Below are 21,232 nucleotides of genomic sequence, written 5' to 3'. Positions count from 1 at the left end.
ACAAGGTAGATAAGGAGAAACTATTTCCTCTGGTGGTAAAGTCCAGTACAAGGGACATGATCTTAAAATTAGAGCCAGACTGTTAAGGTGTGACTTCAGGGAAAAACTCCTTTATTCAAAAGGTAGTGGAAATCTGGAACTCCATCCCCGGAAAAACTGCCGAGGCTGGGGATCAATGAAGATTTCAAAACAGAGATTGATAGATTTTTGTTGGGTAAGGGGATGAAAGGTTACGGAACCAAAGCAAGTAGATGGAGTTAAGATACAGATCAGCCATGAACTGACTGAATAGCAGAACAGGAATAAGGGGCTTTCTGGTCTCCTCACGTTCCTATATTCCACCTTTGGATTTTCACAAGATGGGGTTGTTGCGGTATGGATTTGAGCTACTTACCATCCTCACTTCTCTCATTACAGACCAACTTCTGTAGAAAAAGTTCAAGTTACAAGTTGGAAAGTTTGTAAATACAACACAAACTAAATGATTTGACCGAGCCCCCTGCAGCCCAGCACGCGAATCCCTTGTCCTGTGAGATAGAACAATTCAGGTGACTGCCTGACTGATGCTTGTAAGAAAAACTCTCCCTTTATTGTTGCACAATTTACAGAGATTATCTTGATTTGGCATTAGACGGCATCCAGACTGGATTAAACCAACCAATCTGCTGTTGGCACAAATTTCAGTTCACATTGGGTAAAGAGGAGCGAGCTCACTCCTTTTGCATCATTCAAGATCAAGAGATCTGCCAACAAAATCACAAGCCTTCAAAAAATGCACAACCTAACAGGTATAATCAGGTGTACCTTTGTCACGGGTCAAAATCCTGGAACTCCTGTGAAAGAACCACCAGCTTCTCAAGGGGCGACTCAGGGATGGGCAATAAATGCTGGCCTTGTCAACAACGCCCAGATGCCACATTTAGGGATATTACAATTAAAATGTAAATACCTTACAAAGAAAAACATTTCTTCATTATGTGAAGCAAGTATTAATCCAAAATGCAATCAGCTCAGGAATAAAGAACAGAAAGATGAAGCTGAACATCAGAGTTGTGGGGGAGAAGGAAAATAACTTCTCAATTGTTGCTCCATTTGAAAATCAGCAGTTATCGTGCAGTAGCAACCTCTTAATATAAACAAAGAGAAAAGCAAACCCCTTTATCCAGCTGCTCCCAATCACATTAACACCTCAGTATCTATTTGTATTAGCAACAGGAAAAGGTCAGTTGGCTCTAACAACCAGTCTCTTTGACATGGCGAGGACTGTTGCAATCATCCCCTTCAAATGAAATGAAAACACAAACTCCTGGTACCTTTGGGAGTTCTCTTCTCTCCCAGAATAATGGATCAGTGGGACAGGCTGCTGATTCATGTGGTGAACACTGACTCGCTCAATTCCATCAAGCAAGAGATGGGCCTGCTTCTGCCTGGGGTGGAGATCACCTTGCACATGAAGTAGGCACTGTAAAACATTAATCATGGTCCGGGTGATCACCTGGACTTGTTTCAATCAACTAAGGGTAGCAGAGAGGAATTTTCCAGATCTTATTTCCTGCAATTGGCCTGGGATTTTTCTCCTTTTCTTGCCACTCCTGAGAGATTCCAGGACTTCCAGGTGGTGCCGAGTGTCTGCATCATGATGCATGGGGCAGCGCAATTGAGAGAGACAGGTTGGAAGAACCAGTGGGTCTTGCTCCTGACTGCCATTGTTCATGTGGAAATGCTCAGTGGGTCAGGTAGCAGCTGTGGAGAGGAATATTGTTCTGAAACGTTGACTTTGTTTCTCTCCAGAGATGCTGCCTGAGCTGCTGATGGTTTCCAACAGTTTGTTTTCATTGCAGACTTGCAGCATCCATGTAATTTGCTGCTGATCCCCGTGAAAATGACTTGTCCCAACAGAGCCACCATACTTTCAATTGACAGTTTTGGATGGAAACACTGTGCATAGAAGGAAATGGAAGAAATGTGCACTGCAAATTTAATAACCCTAATCAAATGGCAAACACACAAACTCAACAGCAGCACTGAATAAATCCAATGCTAACTATTGATAAATCTACCACTAACGGTTACACGTGGGTTTTATACTGGTGGAAACTACCACGAACCAGACAGATGGATGCTTTCTGATTGGTGCTGGTTGTGCAGAATAGGGTCAGGAGAAAAAAAATGGCCAGCTGTTCATGCCAGGGGCTGCTATAAAACAGCATCCCTTATTTGATTTCAGCATGTAACCATCCATCTCACCCTCATCAGCTTGCGAGGATGGCAGGTGTCATGTGTGATCAAAACTAAAATACAAACACTTGGAGACCTATCAGCTCTCATTACACCTAAAGCTAACCCATTCTTATCTCTCACTCATGGACCTGTGATACATTTCCTGCGCTTTGCTCTGGAGGGGAGTTTTAGTCCATCATTCTTTTTGATCACATGTCTCACTCCTGTTGCTGTCCAGACTGCAAGCTCAATTCTGAAACTCTACCTTCCCCAAAAATCTTCTGAGGGTGGGAGTCAATTGAAAATTTCAACACTGAGATTTTTGTTAGGCAAGGGTATGAAGGGGTTATGGATAGTTGCTGATCAACCATCATCTATCCACTAGCGTAAGAAGATCAAGGGGCTGTAATGTTAATTGTGTTTGTCTCTCCACAGATGCTGCCAGACCTGCTGGGGATTTCCAGCCTTTTCTCTTTTTATTATGATCGAACACCCGACCTTTGTTCCTGCATTCCTCGGTGCAAGTGTTCCGATCGGGCTAAAATGCTATCCTATCTACCTCGAGGTAAAGGTTCACAGTCCTAAAGGCGACAGTCAGGCGACTGTTATAAGAATTGAACAATCACAAAGGATGTTTGTGAAGACTAAGCTAGTCCATCAGCCGTTTACTCCTTCGGTATCGATTCTGCTATTCCCACTGCCAGCTCCTCTAGATCCATCTTTGGACAAGATGGGACCTTGATCAAAGCTGCTCTACCATTCCTTCAAATTACAGGTCCCCTCCCAGAATTACAGCAAATAGTGAAGCGCACAGCACATTCTGCACAAGTCACACTATTCAGCATTAAACTCCAAAATTAAATGTGCTGCATGGTGTGGGGGAAGACGTTTGGTAGCAGCCAGCACTTATTAAACTGGTGAAAACAATCCACTGCATAAACATACAAACCGATTCAGCCCAAGCCATTATTTGCTTGGTTTGTTTCATCAGTTCATTTCGTCGTTCCCCTTTAACCATCTCTCACTTGAAAAACAAAAAAAATGCTTTAACGAGAGAATCCCTCTGCAGCTAGAATCAGCAAACAAGGGCTTGGGTGAAATAAATCTCTCTCCCGCCCTGAACAGAGTTCCAATGTTGGGAAGGCGGTCCCCAGCACGGTTCCCCCCCCACTGTCACAACAGTTTTCCCATTTTGTGCCATGTGGTGGGTTTCCCAGCAGCTTCACAGGTAGAACAGTAGCTCGGAGAGTAGGGCAGCCGGCTCCTGGTGCAGAGACTGGCCACACAGGAAGGCCAGCTTGTGGGCATACTTGCAGGGCGCCGGCACGCGGATCGTGCCCGACCAGTTCCAATACAGGTGGCACAGCTTGAAGGTGAGCCTGCAACAAACAAAACAGATGGCAGGGTTTCAATTGGGATTAAGCGGATGAGTGACATGACAGTACCCAGCGTGCGCAGCCAAATGAGACAATAAAAGAAAAAGACTTGCATTTCGATAGTGCCTCTCATCCTCAGGGCCTCCCAAAGTGCTTTACAGCCAATGAAGTGCATCTGTAGTGTTTTCACTCCTAAAATGTAGGAACTGTCGCAGCCAACTTGGACACAGCAAGCTCCCACAAACATGGGTGAGGTCATGACCAGAACATCTGTTTTGGTTTTTCTAAGATGTTATTTGAGGAATAAATATTGGCCACGACATCAGGGGCAACTCCCCTGCTCTTCTTCCAGTAGTGTTGTGTTATTTTTTTACATCTACCTGAGGGGGCAGACAGGACCTCAGTTTAACATCTCATCCAAATAAGAGCATTTCTAACAGTGCAGCACTGGGATTGTCAGCCTGGATTATGTGCTCAAGTCCCTGGAGTGGGACGTGATTGAACCCACAACCGTAGGATTCAGGGGCAAGAGTCTAACCCACTAAGTCATGGTTGCACTCCCACTGAAGCTGTACAAAAGCTCCAAATAAACAGCTCGATGCAATGCAAGCCAACCCCAATTCTTGCATCAGCCCACTTCAGTGGGGAGCACGTCCACTTGAGTCCAAAGGTTGTGGATTCAACTCCCACCCCAGAGATTTGAGAACACAATGCAGGCTGACAATCTCAGTGCAGTATTGAGGGAATGCTGCACGGTCAGCGGTGCTAACATTTGGGCATGACACTTAACTGAGGTCCCAGCTGCCTGCTCAGGTGAACACAAAAGATCAGGTGGAAGAGCAGGGGAATTCTCCTGCATCCTGGCTAACAGTTATTCCTCAACCAACACCACAACAGATTATCAGGTCATTTATGACATTGCCGTTTGTGTGCAAATTAACTGCCATATACAACAACAGAACAGTGAATATACTTTCAAAGCACATCATAGGCTGTAAAATGCTTTGGGATCACCTGCAGATGTAAAAAAATCAGTGTATGAATCCAGCTTACTCTTAACTTGGGAGACATACCTTCACTTCTTGTGGCTAGGAAACCTGACAAGTATTGAGACACATAGCATGGACTCTCAAGCACCCCTAAATACGTTGATGAGGCTTTGGCAAGCAAAAAAGCGAATGGCAGCTGAAATCAGGTCAATGCCAAGAGAAAGACTGACAGTGGAAAGAGGTAAAAATATAAGATCAAGGGCAGGTGGGGCTTATGAATATTTGAGGAACAGAAATATTTATATCTCCCTCCAAAATTGACATGAATGGTTACATTTTATGACCTGTAGCTCTCCCACAAATAACATGAAGGAAACTGATGAGTGAACGTTCCTGAAGGCGAGTTATAATCAGTTATTCTGAACACAGGTGAACCAGTTAGTCTGAGAATTGCTGAGATTGTCGAATCTATATTTGCATTCCCCAGTTCTCCCAAAATTTTGCACAACATACAGTTGCACAAAGCCCATTAAAAACCTTACACGTGCACACAACTCCCATCAATGAAACCTTACTGCCTTGTCTTAACTTTTCCAATTTTAAATGCCTGTGCCCATACTTAACTAGCAACTCTCTGTGTAAACATGTCACATTGTAAGTACACCTTTCATTCCATCATGTTGCTGGAGTGCTTCAGTTTTGCAGCTACCAGCTCCTTGGTCAGAAAAAATCCTTTGCTTCAACAAACTCTGCTTACCAGATTTCAGTGAGTTTTGCTATTTAACTACAAAAGTATCAAAGATAAAGATAGAATGTATAACTTTAAAACCGGACTTAAAGTGTACACAGTTTATAGCCATCTTTAAGCTGCTTCATAAATAAGGTTGTGTGCTGCGGTTCAACTATCAATCTGCTCTAAACCCACTTCACCAAAAGACTACACATGGTCTGAATTTTCTGTCTGCAATGTGACCAGAGTTAATAAGCAGAGGATCTGAGATAGTGTGGACATGTGTGTAAAATCTCCCATCCTCAAATTCCCAGTATTCGCCCTTGAAATAACCTTTATATTTTTCCATTTCATGTGCTTTCTATGCCATGTTCTGTACTGTCCGCCTTACCTCTGCATGTGATCAGGGCTGAGCTTCAGACTGTTAAATACGCAGATATAGTGTGTTGGGATTCCACAACCCTGTCGAACAGTGTGGGCCAACAGGAAGAAGTCAGTCCTTCAAAACAGGAAAAACACAACACAATGAGAACTGAGAATAACTCAACTCGGGTACAAAAGCAAAATATTGCGGATGCTGGAAATCTGCAACAAAAAACAGAAAATGCTGGAAATACTCAATAGGATTTCCGTTTGTCTCTTCTATCTTGTTTATCTTTACTGCTTTCCATCTCCCTTCTTGTGCTTGATCAGATTAACCACCAAAACTCACTTGCACAGCCCTTTCCTTAGCAACTGTCTCCAGCTCCAACTTCTTCCAAGTGAAATTCCATCATTAATGTAAGCAGTTCTGATGAAAGGTCACGGATCTGAAACATTAACTCTGCTTTTCTCTCCATAGATGCTATCTGATCTGCTCAGTATTTCCAACATTTAGTTTTTGCTGAACTCAGATACATCATGCTGTATGTGTTGTATGCACAATGGAACTGCATGGGCTAAGGAATACTGTTAGCACAAGAAGTGAACAGGTAACTGACAGTGTGCCCAACATAAATATGGGAAACTTCCAGCAGTTGCTCAACAGTTAGTTAAGTAGCTCTTAGACTGAAAACGGAGGCAGGACCAAGTACAGGACACAGTACAAGTGAGACAGGAAAAAGTAGACCAAACGAAAGGGACTGAAATACACAAGATTTTGTACACCTGCAACACTTCCGGGATGGACAACCAGGCAATAGTGAAGGAGGACCTAATATAATGGCGTAATTGGTTAAAAGCAATTAACCACTGAATTCACACCCTCCTTTTTGACCTTTGCTAGATCCTGGATACAGTCTGAAATGGAAAGGCTATTACTACAAACAACCAGCTTTCTCCCATGGCAACAAGTACAGGTGCCCCAGATTCATCAGTTGTTGTGAGGGCAATGCTGCATTTCACTTTCCAAAGCTGTGCCTCTTAGATGGTGCACTGTCCATTACTGGGCCAGACAGCAGTTCCCGCACCAAGCTAGACACAGATCTACAGCCAGCTATGTGAAAACTGCCCTGGACTAAGTCCTTGGAAATACCCTTGTTGTTTGTTCACGAGTGACTGCAGCTCACCATTCCTTGTTGGTGATGGTGTGGTCTATAACAGTTCCAGGAGGTGGCACTTCTAACCTGCCCGACACCGCCTGCGCATACAGGTTGCTGCTGATCCTCTTCTGCACCACGATCACCATCATCTTCGGGTGATAATCGCTGAACACCTCAAAGCACTTCAGAAGCTGAGGAAGCTCATAGTCTGTTACCGTGTTCAGCTGGCCATCAGACACTCCATCCCGGTACACGGCAATCTTCTCCGGGAGGCAGTGGTTTATCTGCACGAAGGATAAGAAATACTGTGTCAGTGATATCATTCCACATTCTAGAAAGATAAAAGCTCATCAGAATCTTCAACTGCTGCCTAATATTTGAGGACTAGACAAACTTGGCTCACTGCAGCTGGTAAAGACCACAGCAGTTACCCACTTCAAACTGGGGCCACACACTGCACATCATAGAGTGCCCATGTTGAACGAGGGAGGGAGGAGAAAAGAGAAAAAGGGGACAAGAGAAAAGAAAGACCAAGTAGAGACTGCAATAGCAGAAACCGAAAAGGTGCCTTTCTCCCCGTGCCAATGATGTGTGTGTGCCTGTACTCATGCCCATTGAAAGTGGATGCCTTGTGTTTCACTGCAGACAGCTGGTTGTTGAAGGATTAAGCCAGAGCCAATATTTACTCAGTCTTACATTTATTTTACAAAGTATAAAAGTTTCAAATATGCAGCTCCTCGCTCAAACCTTCACCCAGTTTCACAAAGTGTTTCCTTCCACACATTCAACTAAGAGCCTAAGCAATACCCTCTACCTGCATATCAGGCAGCACAATTAACAGATTCCCTCTTTTAAAAAAAACACTTAAGAGTTTAACATGAACAAACATTTCAAAGGCAATCAAAATAAATTCCATAATCTTCAGGAAGCATTGCATTGAGATGCCCCTCCTCTCAGACCTATTACAGTTTCTCTGTACAAATGTTACTTTTCATTCAAAAAAAAATCAGATAGTTCACGACTTGCATATACCCATCTAATTTTGGATATTTCCTCTCTCCAGCATTTGTTTCAATCCAGCAAGGCTACACTTTTTGTAGTGTACTCTATCCCACAAAAGAACAATTATCGACATAAAATTCAATGGATATCTTATCCCTTGTACAGAATCTCAGCTAAAATATGGAACAAATAGAACCCCATATCCACTGCCTCCACAACAGCCAGTGTTTCTACAGCTTAAGTATTAACAACCTTTTTTGGTGTCTTAGCTTTCCAAGCTCCAACATTTCACAGTTTCACGTATCAAAAATATAACGAAAACAGCTGCACTTGAATACCCATCAGCAAGATTAGCATCGAAAGGATCTCGAAAAATTCCCAATTTTTGGGTGTTTCATCATAGTCCTTAACTCCAACACATCAAAACTGGCATCAGGTCTAGTCTGAGTGCACAACCTGCTTCATTGACCAATCAAGCTTCACAACTGCTGTTTCTTCTTTAGATGCAAGATCATCTTTCTATGATGACCCAGCACGATTAGCAATGGGGGTAACACTCTACAAATAGGATTGTTGATTTAAAGTTATTCTAGCTCTACTCTGCTTAATATCTAAACCAATATATTTAAAGGCCCCACAAGCCTGACTTCAAATCTTAAATTCTACTCTAGTATTATTACACATTTCTCAAATTCATCCACATGCATCATGTTGAACACAAACAATTTTTAGCAAAACAGATCTGACGAAGAAATACCACACCATGGAAGCATCATTAAGGCCCGAGGTGCACTTGTTTAGTTTCCATAATTTTCCGTCTACATCTGCTGCCTCTTTAGGCGGTTTCAGAGACACTTCTCTCTGAAAAGTATCACCCTGCAGAAACGCAGCTTTTATGTTGATTGATCTACACTCATGAATATGTGACCAAAAAGGCTAAAAGGAGTTTCAAGATTACTTTTTCAGCTGTGGGAGAATCCACTCTAACATCAGTATCACCCAGTTGCTCTTGAAAACCCCTCGCAACTTCTTGTGTCTTGGTTGATCAAGTGTGTACGAAGTGTCTCCAGCTCGAGCTCAGGATTTCCGAGCTTGAAGCACAGCTGGAATCACTGCAGAACATTAAGGACCAGTTGAGTTCCCTGGATTGTATGCTCCAGGAGGTGGTAGCCCACAGGCAGTAGGAGTTCAGGATAGTAAGCGGGTGGCCATCCTGAGGAGGCAGGAAGTGCAGGAGTATTCGGGGTGTGTGTCATTCTCAAACCAGTCCTCAGCTTTGGAGATTGCTGAGTCTCGACACATTGAATGAGTGCAGTACAGACCATGGCAGCAATGGGCATGTGACTGTTCAGGAGGGAGGAACAAAGTGGAGAATGCAGTTGTTATAGGTGATTCCATGGTCAGGGGGAGAGATAGGCATTTCTGTAACCGTTAACAGAGTCCCACGGGGTGTGCTGCCTCCCTGGTGCCAGGGTGAAGGATATCATGGTGAGGGTGCAGAATATTCTGCAGGGGGGAGTGAGTGAGCCAGAAGTTGTGATACACATTGATACCAACGACATAGCAGGACACGCCATTAAGGTCCTGCGGTCTCATTTCCAGGAGCGAAGGAGAAGCTAATGAGTAGGACTTCGAGGGTAGTAATCTCTGCATTGCTCCCAGTGCCATGTGCGAGAGAGCGTAGAAATAGAAAGATATGGAGGATCAATGTGTGAGTTGAAGAAAGGTGCAGGTGGGAGGGCTTCAAATTCTTGGGGCATTGGGGCCAATTCTGGGGCAAGAGGCACCTATTCAAAAGGGACAGGTTGCACCTGAACAGGACTGTCCTTGCAGAGAGGTTCACTAGTGTGGTTGGGGACCATTTAAACTGAATTAGCAGGGGGCTGGGCACCATTAGAAGTAGAAAAGAGGAATAAGGTTCACAAGGTGAGTATCGGACAGTATTAGAGAAGTGAGTAGTCCCATATTAGATGGGAGTGGACTGAGAAGGACTACGAGGAATGCAAAAGCAGGATTACAATGCATGTGCGTAAATGCTCGAAGTGTGGTGCACATTACTGATGAGCTGCAAGCACAAATAACCGTGAGAGAATATGCTGTAGTGGCAACAATGGAATTGCTTAGAAATGGAGAGGTCTGGGTGCTTAATATACAAGGATATAAAGTGTTCAGAAAAGATAGGAAAGTGAAAAAGGGAGGTGGGGTGGCAGTATTGATTAGGAAAGACATTGCAGTTTTGGAAGGGGAGGATATCCTTGAAGGGGCAAGAACAGAATCCATTGGGTAGACTTGAGAAGCAAAAGAGCTATGATCACTTTACTCGGTGCATTCTATAGGCCACCAAATAGAGAGAGAGGAGCAAATCTGTAGGGAAATCACAGAGCTGTGCCAAGAACGATATAGTGGTAATGGTGAGGGACTTTAATTACCAAATATTGATTGCGATAATTCTCGAGTGAAGGGTAAGGAGGGGGAGGAATTTCTGAAATGTGTTTTTGAGAATTTCCTTGATCAGTTCTCAGCCCAACAAGAAAAGAGGCAATACTAGATCTGATGCTCGGAAATGAGGAGGGCCAAGTAGACCAAGAGTCTGTTGGGGAACACTTGGTTAAGACTGACCATTGTATCATAAAGGCCTGCTACCCGACCCAAACCCGACGGGTCCTGACGACGTGTCGGGTTCAGGTCGGGTCATACTTCCGGGTCCGGCATTCAGCCCGGGTCGGGCCAGATCGGACACTTTCTATCACCACCTCAGGTAAGTGAATTTACTTTCTGGACTTGAAAGGTGGCTTTGCTGCAGTTATTTTAAGCTTGTGCAGATGAGGAACAAAGTGAAAAATGGAAGGTAAGTTAACTGATGGTTGGGGTCAGGTCAGACGCAGGAAAAAATGCAAGGACTCAGGCCGGGTCGGGTGGGGTCTCATTTGCACACCCGAGCAGGCCTTTATCATATCATAAGGTTTCGACTAGCAATGCAGAAAGCAAGGAACAAAATAAGGTAGCATGTCCAGATTGGAAGAGGGCTAATTTCAACACAATGAGAAGGGATCTAGCCAAGGTAGAAGGAACCAAAGATCGACAGGAAGAGATGTATCGGAACAATGGGTTATCTTTAAGGAAGAGATGCTTCAGGGACAGGCTAGGAACATTCCAACAAGGGCGAAAGGTAAAAGAACCAATAACAGGGCTCCTTGGATGAAAAGGGAGATAGAGATTATGATGAAACCAAAAAAAAAAAAGAGGGTGTAGTATGTATGTTAGGTGAATTCTTCAAGTGAGACCTTGTCCAATAAGTTGAGAGGAGAGGTGAAGAGGAAAATTAGACTACCAGCGTGTAAATAGTAAGCGGGTCTTAAGAGGTGGAGTGGGGCCTATTAAGGACAAAGAGGCTATGCTTAGAGACGCAGGGCAAGGCGAATATACTTAATGAGTACTTTCTATCATTGTTCACTAAGGAAGTGGAATCTGACAGAATATCAGTAGCAGTGGAGTCAATGCATAAAAAGGCTGGCTATGCTTAAGGTGAATAAGTCATCTGGTCCAGATAGCCTGCATCCCATGTTGCTAAAGGATGTGGGGATGGAGATAGCAGAAGAGCTGGCCATAATCTTACAATCTTCCCATGATACCAGGGAGGTTCAAGAGGATTGGAGAGTGGCAAATGTGACATCCTTATTCAAGAAAGGGTGTGTAGTCCTAGCAACTACAGGCCGTTCAGTTTAACATCAGTGGTGGGTAAGGTTTTAGAAACAATAATCAGGAAAATATCAACACACACGGAGAGTTGAGAGTTAATTAATCATAGCCAGCATGGATTTGGAAAACGCAGATCTTGCCTGACTAATCAAACAAATTTTTTTGATAAAGTCACAGAGAAGCTTGATGAAGGGAAAGCGGTGGATGTTGCTCACATAGATTTTCAGAAAGCGTTTGATAAGGTGCCACAATAAAAGGCAGGTTAACAAAATTGAGGCTCATGGAATAGGAGGGCGAGTGTCCAATTGGATAAAAAATTGGCTTAAGGACAGACAACAGTGAATCGTAGTAAATGGTTGTTTTTCAGGCTGGAGCATAGGAGACAGTGGTGTTCACCAAGGATCAGTGCTGGGAGCACTGCCTTTTTTTGATATATATTATTGACTTGGATTTTGGACTAGAGCAAAAACTCAAAATTTGCCAAAGACACCAAACTTGGAAGTGTGGCAAACAGTGAGAATGATATGAACCACCTGCAACAGAACTTAGGCTAGTAGAATGGACAGAGAAGTGCCAGATGGAATTTAACACTGGCATGTGTGATGCAATACATTTCGGCAGAAGTAATAGGGAGAGACAATATATACTTCATGGCACAGTTTTAAAGAGTGTGCAGGAATAGAGGGACCTGGGGGTGCATGTGCATTGATCTTTGAAGGTGGCAGGACATATTGACAGAGTGGTTAGTAAAGTATATGGGACCTTGGGCTTTATAAACAGAGGCAAGGAGTACAAAAGCAGGGGGGGGGTTATGTGAAATCCTTATAAAGCTCTGGTTAGCCCCCAACTTCCAGTTCTGGTTACCACACCTCATCAAGGACATGAGGGTCCTCGAGAGGCTGCAGATAAGCTTTACCAGAATGATTCCAGGGATTTTCGTGACAAGGTTAGGTTGCGTTGTTGAGTTAGGTTGAGAGATTGAGGGGAGATTTAATAGAAATGTACAAGGTTATGACAGGCTTGGATAAGTTAAACAAGGAAAAACTGTTGTCATTAACTAATGGCACAAGGACTATGAGACACAGATTGCAGGATTTGGGCAGGAGATGCAGTGGGTATACAAGGATGAAATTTTTTTACGCTGCAGGTGGTAATGACCTGGAACTCGCTGCCCACCAGGGTGGTGGGAGCTGAGACAATCAATGACTTGAAGAGGAAATTGGATGGCCACCTGAGGGAAACAGACTTGCAGGGCAACTGGGATCAAGTGGAGGAATGGGACTGATTGAAAAGGTCTGTGAAGAGCCAGTATGAACTTGATGGGCCAAATAGCCTCTTTCTGGGCTGCAAATGACTATGACACTCTAACTCGCCTCGCTTTAGCCTTCTAAGTCCCAGCTGCAAGAGATTTTTCAGTTAAAATCCATCTATGTGACAATGTTGGCTGTTCCTTACCTGGCAGCCACCAAACCTTCATCAGGACTTCTGTTTCTATTTCAGTTGCAGGACCGTTCTTCAGCCTTCATTTCATTCTGTAACCTGTTAAAACTACCGCCTCTATGAGCACTTCGATGTCTTTTGGGACTACTAATGTTAGATCTCTCTCTCACACTATTGGGGGCTCTTTCACCAGTACTTGATGGTTTCCTGACGCAAATATCACTTCCAGACCCACTATTACAAATTGTACTGCGCTTTCTTATTGTCCACTCTTTCCCCCCATTCTGCCAGTCCATGGACCTTGCACCTTGGCCATCAATCTTTTTGTTCCTGGGATGTGGGCGTCGCTGGCTATGTCAGCATTTATTGCCCATCCCTAATTGCCCTCGAGAAGGTGGTGGTGAGCTGCCTTCTTGAACTGCTGCAGTCCATGTGAGGCAGGTACATCCAGAGTGCTGTTAGGAAGGGAGTTCCAGGATTTTGACCCAGCGACAGTGAAGGAACAGTGATACAGTTCCAAGTCAGGATGGTGTGTGGCTTGGAGGAGAACTTGCAGGTGGTGATGTTCCCATGCATCTGCTGCCCTTGTCCTTCTAGGTGCTAGAGGTTGCAGGTTTGGAAGGTGCTGTCCAAGGAGCCTTGATGAGTTGCGACTGTGTATCTTGTATATGGTGCACACTCCTATCACTGTGCATCGGTGGTGAAGAGTGTGAATGTTTAAGGTTGTGAATGGGGTGCCAATCAAGTGGACTGCTTTGTCCTGGATGGTGTTGAGCTTCTTGAGTGTTGTTGGAGCTGCACCCATCCAGACAAGTGGAGAGTATTCCATCACACTCCTGACTTGTGCCTTGTAAATGGTGGACAGGCAGTGGGGAGACAGGAGGTGAGTTACTCACCACAGAATTCCGAGCCTCTGACCTGCTCTTGTAGCCATGGTATTTATGTGGCTACTCCAGTTCAGTTTCTGGTCAATGGTAACCCCAAGGATGTTGATAGTGGGGGATTCAGCCTTTGTAATGCTATTCAATTTCAAAGGGAGATGGTTAGATTCTCTCTTGTTGGAGATGGTCATTGCCTGGCGCCAATGTTACTTGCCACTTACCAGCCCACGCCCGGATATTCTCCAAGTCTTGCAGCAGCTGGACGAGCTGCTTCAATATCTGAGGAAATGCGAATGGTGCTACACATTGTGCCACCATCAGCGAACATCCCCACTTCTGACCTCATCATTCTGAACATTGAAGTGAGAGTGATTGCCTTGAATATCAAGGCAGCATTTGACTGAGTATGGCATCGAGGAGCCCTCGCAAAACTGAAGTCAATGGGAATCAAGGGGAAAGCTCTCCGCTGGTTGGAGTCATACCGAGCACAAAGGAAGAAGGTTGTGGTGATTGGAAGCCAACCATCTCAGTCCCAGGATATGCCTGCAGGAGTTGCTCAGGGTAGTGTCCTAGGCCCAACCATCTAAAGCTGCTTCATGAATGACCTTCCCTCCATCAAAAGGTCAGAAGTGGGGATGTTCACTGATAATTATACGATGTTTAGTACCATTTCCAACTCCTCAGATACTGAAGCAGTCCGTCTCCAGATGCAGCAAGACCTGGACAACATTCAGGCTTGGGCGGCTGAGTGGCATCCAACATTCGCACCACACAGTACCACGCAATGACAATCTCCAACAAGAAAGAATCTCACCATCTCCCCTTGGCATTCAATGGCATTACCATTTCTGAAATCCCGACTAGCAACATCCTGGGCGCTACCACTGAGCTGAAACTGAAGTGGAGCAGCCACATAAACACTGTAGCTATGAGAGCAGGTCAGATGCTGGGAATTCTGAGGTGAGTAACCCACTTCCTGACTCCTCAAAGTCTGTACACATCTACAAGGCACAAGTCAGGAACGTGATTGAAGACTCTCCACTGGCCTGGATGGACGAGGCTGCCACAACACAAGAAGCTCGGCACCATCCAGGGCAAAACAGCCCGCTTGATCGGCACCCCATCCATCACCTTGAACATTCACACTCTTCACCATTGACGCACAGTGTGTACCATTTACAAGATGCACTGCAGCAACTCACAAAGGCTCCTTCAACAGCACCTTCCAAACCCACGACCTCGACCACCTAGAAAGACAAGGGCAGTAATGCATGGGAACACCACCACCTACAAGATCCTCTCCAAGCCATACATCATCCTGACTTGGGACTATAATGCTGTTCCTTCACTGTCGCTGGGTCAAAATCCTGGAACTCCCTCCATACCAACACTGTACCTACACCACATGGACTGCAGCAGTTCAAGAATGCAGCTCAACACCACCTTCTCGAGGGCAATTTCGGACACATGGTGGACATGCCAGCGATGCTCACATCCCATGAATGGAAGGAAAAAAAACAATATTTAAACTTGCCAGATTTTCCTGCACATCCCTCCACTGAACTAAATTCTGTCTGATAGCTTGAGACGATACCTCAGATCTCTCCAAATTTTCTCCAAGACCTCAGCCTTGATGAAGTCCATCGCCCTGCATGTAAAGCGTTCAACTGGGCAGAAAAAAAACAAACTAATTGTTGCACCTTCAAAAGTTGGAGCACAGAGGCAATTTGGGATTTCGCCCATAGACCAATTGATCGGGACAACAATGTCGAACCACTTGAAGCAACTTCTATGCATAAACCGCCCACAAAAGGGAGTTCCTCAACTTGCATTTGGTTGGTCAGCTAAGATTTTATGCAGCATTTCATTCATGACTGCGTAATTCCTTTCACAGAGTCCACTGCTAAAGGACTTTCAGCTGCTGTATTCATGACCACACTGTTCATCTTTTCACAAGTCTCTGAACTAGTCACTGGTAAATTCCCCTCCATTATCTGTCAGAAACTTAGCTGGTGCCCCAAGTCCGGTCCCTCTCCTTTTCTCCATGAGTTTATCTATAATCACCCTTTTGTCCCTGCTCTGTATTATTGCAGAAAGACTGAACCTGGTTGCCATGTATGTAAAATGTTGAATGAAAACTTTTCTCGGTCCCATACTTTTAACTCAATGGTAACGACCTCATTCAAGTCACGGGTCAATGGAAGGCTTATAGTGAGTTTTTTTAAATATAGATTTCACGCTTTTCAGGAATCTCTTCGATTATCCTCATATACAGTTCATCAAACACACCTGCATCTTTTAGCAGGGTTTTTAAAGCTTTCACGAGAAGGGTGAGCAAACTGTCCGTGTAACTTTGTCAAATTGATAAGACAAATTGCTTTTTTTCTCTGATTCTTATCACTTGATGCCGTTCATACTTCTCGAACACTCTGACAATAGTGCCCTGACTGGTTTAAATGCAAATGCACTGACTATCCAAAAATAATTCCATTATCATGCTCCATATGTACCTTTTTCATCGAAGATTTACTCAACAGTAAAGTATCTCACCAGAGACTACATCACTACTCACAAGATGGCTTACTCCAGATAATTTACATGGAATGACAACTCTCTTTCATGACTTTAAAGCATTATCACTGAAGATAAAGCAAGTCGCACTTTTATACTCCTTAACCTTGCATCGACCCTCACAACTGCGTGAATCCAGCTAACATTTTAACCAATCTGCTCCACATATGTCGACAGACAAGCATGACCTAACTAAGCACAGTTGAGTGAATCCACGACGAGCACAGTCATCACAGGACTAAAACTTCTTGTGACGAATACAATTCATTCAGATTCATCATTATCTTCCTCTTCTGCCTCAGAATTCTGTGTCACGTATTATTTCAAGGACACTGCGCCTCGTCACTTTGGGCATTTCATTGCAAAATGATACTTCAAATCACACCCGAAACAATGAACTGCTGCTTGGGATTCATTCACCTATTACTGCGTTCCAATTCTGTCTTCTGCCATAATAGCCAGACCGGCTCAAGGTGCTTTCATCCTCATACCTCCTGTCTTTAACTTTTCCATTACCTGCGTACAGTATCCGGGCCATTTCGAAATCCAGCAATCATTAAGTCCTCCATTCTTTGTGTCACCGCAGAATGTTCCAATTTTTCTCCCAAGGTTGCAGAAATGACTGTTCCAGAGAAATGTTTTTCGAGTAGCAGACATCTGATCCAATAGGGAGTCTTTTTCTGAGAACCAAACTCCAGTTGGAGCCAGGAGCCTGTCTGTAAGCGACACCCTAGCACAACCTAGCAATTTAAATGCGAGCACTGAATCAGGGATCGACAAATTGAATTCTTTCAATCTTCTTTACTCTACGTCCATGATATATTCCTTATTGAATAACTATCTGTTTTCTGAAATCTATCAAAGTCTGACCATGCCTCACAGACATTGAAGAGATCATCTTTCTTGTAAATCTCATCTAAGAATTCTAACTTAAGATCCAAACCTTCAGTTCACAAAGTACTTCTGATGTTACTTTTGGTGGTAAGTGATAACCCCAAGGCCATACATTGTTTCGTTTCTGGTAGGGACGTAACCAGTGTTCACATTGCCACTTCATTCTTCCATTGGTCATCTGGTTCAGACTCAGAACATCGACAGGTTATCATAGACTGACAATTTACATTTGCTTTCTCCCATGTTCCTCTCTAGCCAATGGGATTTTACTTCTCTATGTGAAAGAAACATTTTTCTTGGTTTCCAACCTTCACCTTTAAGTAACCATCTTCTGCTGCCATGCTATACTCTCAAAAGCTTCTTGTTCAAGGATTATGCTGGAGCCAATCTTTACTCAGTCTTGCTTTGATGTTATAAAGTCAAAATATGACAAACATACAGCTTCTCACTGAAACTTTCATTCAGCTGCACCAAGTGTCTCTTTATATATCCTCAATTAAGACCCTCTACCTGCTTTTTTTTATTCCTTGCTGGGATTTGCTGCCCATTCCTAATTGCCCTTGACAACTGAATGGCTTGCTCAGCCATTTCAGAAGGCAGTTAAGAGTCAACCACATTCCAGTTTTCAAGGAACTGACATTCCACTCTGCCTACCCACATGGCTTCTCAACCAAATCTTTGTGGTTGACTCAAAAAGATGTTGATCTCTTTCATGGTGCTATCACTGTAGACCAATTTCATGTCAGGGTCAGACCAGCAGTGCAGTGGGACGGGTGAATGTCCAGAAATGAAAAAGTAAGAAAGGAATACTTGCATTTATGTAGCACCTTAGCAGTGAGGAATTCAAGACAGAAACAGATCAGCCATGATCTTATTAAATGGTGGAGCAGGCTCAATGGGCCGAATGGCCTACTTCTGCTCCTAATTCGTATGGTCGTATGATATACATTGCTGTGGGTCTGGAGTCACATGTAGGTCAGACCAGATAAGGACGGCAGATTTCCTTCCCTGAAGTGAACCAGATAGGTTTTTACAACAATCGATGATAGTTTTATGACATCATTGCTGAGACTAGCTGTCAATTCCAGATTTTTAAAATTCATTTAGTGAGTTTAAATTTCATCAGCTGCCGTGGTGGTATTTGAACCCCTGTCCCCAGGGCATTAGCCTGGGTTTCTGGATTGTTTGTTCAGTGACAGAACTACGGTACCACTGTTCCCCCACACCCCCCCGCCACCACCTCCCCACCCCCCCAAACACAATTAACACCTTGTATCAATGCCCTTTTAATTGAGTGCCTTGCATACATGCCTAATCTAAGTGCAGTGAAGGGTACACGCAACAGCAATACAGTTCATAGGATATACAACACAGAAACAGGCCATTCGGCCCAACCAGTCCTTGCTGACATTTGTGCTCCACTTGAGCCTCCTCCCATCTTTCCTTATCCAAATCGATCATAACTGTCATGCAGACCCCCACCTGCCATGAATGAGGCATATTAATTTTGTTATATTAACATTGATTTTTAAACTACTACTGGAGTGAAGAAAAGACTTGTTAAAAAAAAAATCACCAAACACTTGGCTGGAAAAACATTTTTGCATACTAACAGACAGTGCTTGGAAGGGCAAAGGGGCTATTCACTGTTCCAATTTATCCCACAATGGACTTTGAGCACCAGGTATTATGTGTAAGAGACATTCTACGGTCGGCTAAGACAACAGAATCCACAAACAGATGTGGTCAGACCAGCTAGTCACATGACTAACCTGCTTGGCAACCTGGGTTTTTCTGAATTGTACAAAGAATTTGAACAGAGAAAGACTGTTTGCTCCTGGAGTGAGAAGACCTCTCCTGTCTGCTCCCATTTCTTTCTCACAAGCCTCTGGACCCACTGAGGACACATGAACTTCAAGAGAGAAAAGTGTCCTACATCGAACAAGGTTTGAGAATACTGGGCCCCAACGAAAAGCAAGACCTACCTACAATCAAGGACTTTACAGCAAGCTTGAAGAACAGTAACTGAAACCATCTTCAGATATTGCCTAAAGCTTTTCCACTTTAATTCTTCTGCTCTTGTCTGTCTCTATCAGCATGTGTGTATCACATATGCATGCGAGCGTGGACACGTCGTGTATCCGTAGGTGTTAACCGAATAGATTTAAGTTTAATAAAGTCCAACCTTTTTTCTTTAAAGCTAAGAAAACTTGTTTGGCTAGTTTCTTCTCCTTATAATTGAAAGCCAGTGAACAAGGATTCACTGAGGCAACAGCTAAAAAAAAAGGTGACTTTACAATTAAACCCTGTTACTGTAAGACCGGGTGAAGGCTGAGTGGGAACCCTCAACCCCTTTCTCACCTGGTCGTTACAGTAACCCTCTATTCCCTTATTACTTCATATGCTTGTTTAGCTTCCCCTTAAATGCACTGTACTATTTACTTCAACCACTCCCTATGGTACAGAGTTACACAATCTCACCACTCTTTGGGTAAAGAGGTTTCTTCTGAATTCCCGATTGGATTTCTTGCTAACTTTCTTATATTAAAGGCCTTTCGTTATTCTCTTCCCCACAAGTGGACACATTGTCTCTGAATCCACTCTATCAAAACCTTGCATAATTTTCAAGACCTCTATGATGTCACCCTTAGACATGTTTTTTTTTTGAAGAGACTAAAGACCCAGCCTGTTCCTCCTTCTCTGATATGCATCAGGTGGGCGGCGGAGTTGGCGGAGGGGGGGGGGGGGGGGGGGAGGGTGGGGGGGGTGGTGCTAAGGACAGTTTCTGGCACACCCAAGGGCATTGTTAGCAGTATGTTAACTTTGCAGTGCTGTGTGTGGGGAAAGAAGGAAAAGACACTCTAATCAGAATGAAACCTGCACAGAACTACCTGTGCACACTGTTCCTGGACAATGGATCAATGTTGAAAGGGACAGAAACAAAGGTAGATGGGAGAATCCCCCCATTCAGACAGGCTTGGCTCCAGCGCCATTGAGTACAAGAATCTTTCCTAAAAGACAGAAATACTGAAATGCACGCACAATGTTCACTTGTGATTCCTTTGCCTACTACCTCGTAATATTTCTTCAGGGATGCCACCATACAAATCTTTAAGCCGTCAATGATTTCCTGATTGGGCATCTGAAACGCCACCTTCGAGAACCACTTGGTCATTGCCCTGGGAAAAGAAACACAGTGAGACTAAGGCTCCAGCCCCTTGACCTCAGCTTTCAATACGATTCCATGCTGCTACCTGCAGCAAAGTGACTCCAGATTTATTCTGCTCTCATCACTTTGTGCAGTGTCTCAACTTTCACTTGTGTGGAGAGGTGATTCAGATGAAATTCTGGCTGCTTTCCTCTCGACCGCCAATGATACAGCTTGGGGCACTGCTCCAGGGCAACCCCAAAACAAATCAGCTGAACAGGGTTACCAAGTGAGTCGGAGAACACGCCACGCAAGGTTGAAAGGGACCAGAAAAATAAAAGCAATATACTGCGGATGCTGGAAATCTGATATAAAAACAGTAAGTACTGGAAATACTCAGCAGGTCTGGCAGCATCTGTGGTGAGACAAGCAGTTCTGATGAAAGGTCACTGACCTGAAACGTTAACTCTGCTTCCTTCTCTACAGATGCTGCCAGACCAGCTGAGTATTTCCAGCACTTTCTGGCTTTATTTTATATTTGAAAGGGACGAGTATTATGGCATGGCTTCCGGCTGGGAATGTGAGTTTGTTGACTTTGCCCAACAATAACTTACGCTGAAATAACACCTTAAAGTGATAAAATGTTACAAGGGCTGAACAGGATTTAGCCTCAGATCAATGGTAGAACTCCTGCCTGAGTCAGAAGGTCATAGGCCATACTCCAGGCTGACAATCCAGTGCAGTACCAAGGGAGAACTGCAT

At 44.0% G+C, this 21,232-nt stretch overlaps 1 protein-coding gene across 5 annotated transcripts in view; it reads right to left on the bottom strand.

The window, feature by feature from the left end:
- Positions 1-566: 566 nt before the first annotated feature.
- piwil2 (piwi-like RNA-mediated gene silencing 2) overlaps positions 567-21,232 on the bottom strand; it is a 72,024-nt gene continuing 51,358 nt past the window's right edge. For 2 of the 5 annotated variants that reach the window (XM_068023356.1, XM_068023357.1), the window contains exons 17-20: positions 20,396-20,501; positions 6,863-7,119; positions 5,707-5,814; positions 567-3,599 (exon numbers count right to left, since the gene is read on the bottom strand). In XM_068023356.1, coding sequence (XP_067879457.1) covers positions 3,443-3,599; positions 5,707-5,814; positions 6,863-7,119; positions 20,396-20,501 — 628 coding nt within the window. In that variant the 3' untranslated portion in view covers positions 567-3,442. Of the gene's footprint in view, positions 3,600-5,706; positions 5,815-6,862; positions 7,120-18,608; positions 18,805-20,364; positions 20,502-21,232 lie in introns of those variants that run through there. The other 3 variants (XM_068023359.1, XM_068023358.1, XM_068023360.1) reach the window with 3 other exon arrangements.

This window comes from Heterodontus francisci, chromosome 47 (genome assembly GCF_036365525.1).
Source record: "Heterodontus francisci isolate sHetFra1 chromosome 47, sHetFra1.hap1, whole genome shotgun sequence".
In the NCBI taxonomy this organism is placed as follows: Eukaryota; Metazoa; Chordata; class Chondrichthyes; order Heterodontiformes; family Heterodontidae; genus Heterodontus; species Heterodontus francisci.
This window is presented reverse-complemented; position numbering and strand designations above follow the sequence as displayed.